Raw genomic sequence first — 5138 nt, 5'->3', positions numbered from 1 at the left:
ACTGTTTATTTATTAATAAATTTATATATTATTTTCATATACATTTTACTAATTTCCTTTCATCTCTGACACTTCTATTATAGAGAAAGGGCAAATAGCAATATTAAAATATTTCCACTAATTAATTCTCTTTTAATATGCATGAATTTCATGCACTGGGCTACTAGTATTTTTATAATTTGTTTTTATGCATGTAATTTTTATATAATTATAATATCACTATAGAAGCAATTTTGAACTTTAAAATCATGATCTTTGGAGAGTTGGTGGAAACTCTTTAGTTTGGTGGAACTTAAGCCTGATTCCCTAGAACTTTAATATGTGTGCCTTGGCTTTCCTTTGTGGACCTTAAATATAATTCCTTTGACTTTAAAAAAATTATAACATATAGGTTGAGTTTAGGTAATCTTTAAAACCACACCAAATTGGATTTAAAAATTAGACTTTTGTAAGTAAAATGGCCAAATTGCAAAATTAGATTAGAGATTAATAGCTGGACACCTAAATGGTCAGAACCTATTGCTGTGGCCATTGGCCTTAATAGCGCACACACAGCCTCAACCTTCACTAAATAATCAGTGACTTTTTGTGTAATGACCACCTTCCTTGTTAGACTGTAAGCTCTGAAAGGCCAAGGCACAGGGTCCATCTAGTCCACGGCAATAAGTGCCCGGCTTATTGTCTGGTGCAGGCTTGGTTCTTAGTGAATATAATCTGAATAAATGAATGAATGGTTCCTTCACTGGGAGGTTTGGGGTTGGCCCATGCATCCATCCACTCATTCATTCATCCATTGACAAACACCTTATGGAAAAGCTGCCGTGTGCCAGGCACTGGCCTGAGCATCAGAGACACATTCAGGAGATGTGGCCTGGCCTATGGGAGGAGCGGCTGTTTGGTGGAGAAGTCGTTGGTCTCTTACCTGTTGTTCTAATATGGAAACTGCCTTTATGTTAAAGTATTTCTCCTTTAAAATCACAAATATGATGAGAGGTGGACTTGTCACGATTTGGGGCTTGGATGAACTAGTTTCTCCTGTTTGGAGGGGAGACAGAGAGGGCAGGCATATGGCTAAGGAAGGTGCTCTCTCTGGAAATCATTTCCTCCCTTCTTTTTAGTAAGAGGCCCTGCCACGGGGAGGCAGCAGTTAACAGCAAACATGCCCAACTGGCTGAGTTTCACCACCTAGCCATGCAGCATCAGCCAACCCTCTGAGCCTCAGGTGACTTACCTGCCTGAAGGTGATACAGATCAAATGTGGCTTCAGGTATGGAAGGGCCTTGTGAGCCAGAAGGCCCAAGCTCTCCCCGCTCTCCGTCATGCTCTCCTTGCCTGTGCAGCTTCTCCCTAGGAAGCCCCTGCAGCCTTTTGCACCTGGACCGGGGGCTGATGTTGAGTTCCAGCTGCCCCAGGCAGGAAGGAGAAAGGTCAGACCTGTGCAGAGAGGCAGGGCTTGAGCAAGCTCCACTTTACTGTCACACAGCAGCCCTAGGACAGCCCGCTGGTGTCCTGCAGCTCACTACCCTGGAACTGCACCCCTGCACCAGATAGCCCTGCCCCTCGGGGCACTGAGTCTCCTAGGAGACTGACCACAGAGATCAGCCTGCTCCGTCCTGTCATCAAGATCTCATTCCCAGCCACATTTTTGTCCCATGGGCATGATGACAGGGCAATTTTCCCTCCTTTCCTGACTCACCTGAAGTTGAGTGCATCAGAGCAATGTTGCAGGTGGGGGCCTGGAGCTGCCCTCGGGCAGGGCGAAAGGTGGAGAAGGGGCTGGAGCAGGGGCCCTCTTCTGCATCTCCCTCCAGAGAACCCCTGGCTTCTATCTCATTCCCGTTTCTCATGCTGTCTCCCAATGCGGTAACCTGTGAGGAGAAGAAGCACACAATAAACACGAGGCCAGTGGCTCCCTCAGCTGCTCTCACCCGGAAGCTCTGTCTCTCAGACCTCAGGGGAGGCAGGGGAGGCGAGGAAAGGTGACCTTCCTGTGCTGCATTCCAAAAGAAAGCATGTATCTTAGTCCACGTGGTTTCACCTTTAAAAATGGGAGAAAAATTATAAAAATATAGAGCTGGGATGAATGAGGAAATGAGTTCTGTTTGTTGAGAATAAATTTGACATAACTGCTCATTTCCATAAAAGTTCGCATTCAGTACGAATTTTACCTGGTATTTTTAAAAGACAAAGTGCTTGACACGTCCTCCTGCTTTGCCCTGCGATGAGCTCCCCAGTGGTTCCAGGCGACCTGCAGCTTCCCCCGAGTCAGAGGACCCAGTTCGCCTTCAGAGCAGTAGAAACAAGGGAATGATGACATCTGAGGGTCTGGTCCAAGAAGAGACAAAAGTTCTGAAACTTAAGACAAAAATGGCTGATAAAGAAAATGTCCATAGACCTACAAGGAGCAAAAATAATGTAACAATGGGAAAAGATTGTGTTCCGTTAAGACCTTCTAATGAATTAATCAATTCAACTATAGCCACTGATACATATAACTTGGAGAATAATAATCAAACTCTGCAGTTGTTACCAATTACAAATGATCACCAAGGTCAACGTATGACATTAAGCCAAGCATTTCACATTAAAAACAATAGTAAAAAGATACAAGTGACTACAGAAAAACCAAAGCAAGATGCTAACATGCTCAAGAAACCTGTGCTTGGATCTAATCGTGGCCGAATTGTTCAATCTAAGGCTCATTCATTTAGAAACCCTGTACGAGCCAAAGATGAGCATTCTGCAAGAACAAAGAAACTTTCAGCTCCTGTCTCTAAGGCCACAAAACCTCAGCCTATAAACACCAGCAGTGTAATAGCAAAAAGTCACAGAGCCTCAAATATGATGACAACGACTAAATTTGTGAGGGCTACATCGCAGAAGAAACATGTTTTATGTCCTCCTATTACAAGTCACCACAGTGTTACTCATAATACCCAGGACTCCCTGAAACAAGGCATTGCCAATGTTACAGTTCGGAAAGGGTCTCATGAGAAAGAATTGCTACAATTAAATACAGTTTTATCTAGTGTCAAAACCATTTCTTCTCAGGAAGTAAAAAGAAATAAGACGGTATCAAGAAGCATCACATCTGAAATGATAGCCAGGCCTGCTTCATCTTCTAATATCAAACAGATAGAAAAGTCAAAAACCATTGACCAGTGCAGGCATATTATAGCAAAAGCAACTGTCAACAATAAAAGAGCTCAGCCCAAAGAAACCGTAGAAGAAAGAAAAGCTCTTCTGAGTGAGTGGAGAGCTAGCAAAGGAAAAATGTTGAAAAGGCCTCCTAACTCAGTAATAACCCAACCTGAACCCGAAGGACAGAATGAAAAACCAGTTGGGTCATTTTGGACTACCATGGTGGAAGATGAATAAAGATTATTTACTGAAAAAGTAAACAAGACATTTTCTGAATGCCTAAACCTGATTAATGAGGGATGCCCCAAAGAAGAAGAATTAAACACACTGAATGACCTGAGTAAAAGTATTCCAGATGCTAAAAAACTTGTTAAGTATTGAATATGCCTTGCACGTGTGGAACCACTCACAAGTTCTATTGAAAATATTATCTCAATCTTTGAGAAGGCCATTCTGGCAGGAGCTCAGTCTATTGAAGAAATGCGACATGCAATTGCAGATATTCTAACAATGAAGAGTCAAGAAAAAGTTAAATTTGGAGAAAATCCTGAGGAGGCTTGTGCAACCAAGGAAGAAATCCAAGAAGTCAACATTGAAGATATTGGTGTTAATCTAGAGTCAGGAAAACCTGAAATGAAAAATAAACATCATAGAAATGTGGTATTTCAAGATTGTAAAAAAGAGCGGGTACACAAAACAAAAGATCCAACCAATGATGTTAAAACCCCCAACAAAGAAACTAGGGAGGATTGCTTAATTAAATATATTGTGTCTACTACACCATACTTTCAAAGTGTAAAAAAGAAGATGCAGTTTGACGAAATAAACTCTACATCTAAAAAGCTCAAATTTCTAACACCGGTTAGACGTTCTCAGCGACTTCAAAACAAGACTTCTGAATTGCCTGATATGTTAAAAGACCATTATCCTTGTGTATCTTCATTGGAACAGTTAACAGAGTTGGGGGATGAAACTGATGCTTTTATATGCCGCCCTAATGCAGCACTGTGCCGGATGTATTTGGAGACTGAAACAACAGAAGACAAATGAAGCTATGATAAGAACTAAGGATTTTATTATTCCTGGGGTGTTTGTTGTGGGTTCATATGTATTAGTTCAGGAGTTGGCCATGTTACCTAAATATTCATGGCAGTAAACTCCTTTATAATATTCACATCTATGTTCTTTTAATATAATTAATAAATGTCATTCTATTTTCAATGGTATTTCTAAAATAACTACTAGTTAAGTTTTTATATTACAAAACAAGTTTAACTGTTAAATAATGTCCCCTGAAACATGGGGCAAAGGGAGGCAAGGGTGGGCAAAGGGGGGGGGCAAAGGGGACTATGTTCATGTTTTCCATTTGTATAACAGTACCTTCCATTGTCTTCTCATGTTCTAGAGAGCAGGATTTTTATTCTTTTTTAAACTGCCTAATATGTAAACAATAAATTAACATATCTACATAAAAAAATAAAAAACAAAGTGCTTGAATATTGATTTTCCTGTTCAGATATGAAGCAAATAAGGACGTTGTCTGCTTTTGGCAGATGAAGCAATGAGGGCTACAGAAAAGCCACAGGCCTCCTTATGGGTGAATCTTGAGTCCACCCTGACTTGGTTCTCAAGGGCTGTGGTCAAATAAGCATAGCAGAATCCCAATTACACAGTAAGTTCTTAATGAATGCCAGCCGATCAGGTCCCTCCACACTTATAATCTCTCCTGGTTTCCTGTACTTTTCCTTTATAGCATTCATTACAGCCTCCAATTATGTGCTTGCTTGTTAATTGTTTATTGTCAGTCCTTCCACCCCCACTTCATAAAGTCAGAGCCCACATCTGTTTTACTCAACACCTCGCTTGCCAAGCAAAGTGCCTGGCACAATGGACAGCCTTGACAAATAAGTGCTAAATCAATGAATGAAAAACTGGCCTTCCCATAGCAATTCTGCACAGTTGTGACTCTTGACCATGGAATGTCTCTGCCTCAGTCG

The 5138-nt window shown here is 41.2% G+C and overlaps 2 protein-coding genes across 2 annotated transcripts in view; one reads left to right on the top strand and one right to left on the bottom strand.

Annotated features, from left to right (window-relative positions):
* The window catches only part of DCDC2 (doublecortin domain containing 2), a 246346-nt gene extending 245025 nt beyond the window's left edge, over window positions 1-1321 (bottom strand). Inside the window, exon 1 of the mRNA XM_006757281.2 lies at window positions 1232-1321. Within this exon, the coding sequence (XP_006757344.1) occupies window positions 1232-1321 (90 nt within the window). The remainder of the gene's footprint in view (window positions 1-1231) is intronic.
* Window positions 1322-2205: 884 nt separating this feature from the next.
* LOC102772170 (cytoskeleton-associated protein 2-like) lies at window positions 2206-4205 on the top strand. Its single transcript, XM_015559736.1, is given in 2 exon segments — window positions 2206-2291; window positions 2294-4205. Coding segments are annotated over 2 exon segments (1968 nt in total). The 5' UTR covers window positions 2206-2221; the 3' UTR covers window positions 4192-4205.
* Window positions 4206-5138: the final 933 nt, after the last annotated feature.

Source organism: Myotis davidii, unplaced genomic scaffold (assembly GCF_000327345.1).
Source record: "Myotis davidii unplaced genomic scaffold, ASM32734v1 scaffold53, whole genome shotgun sequence".
Taxonomy (NCBI): domain Eukaryota; kingdom Metazoa; phylum Chordata; class Mammalia; order Chiroptera; family Vespertilionidae; genus Myotis; species Myotis davidii.
This window is presented reverse-complemented; position numbering and strand designations above follow the sequence as displayed.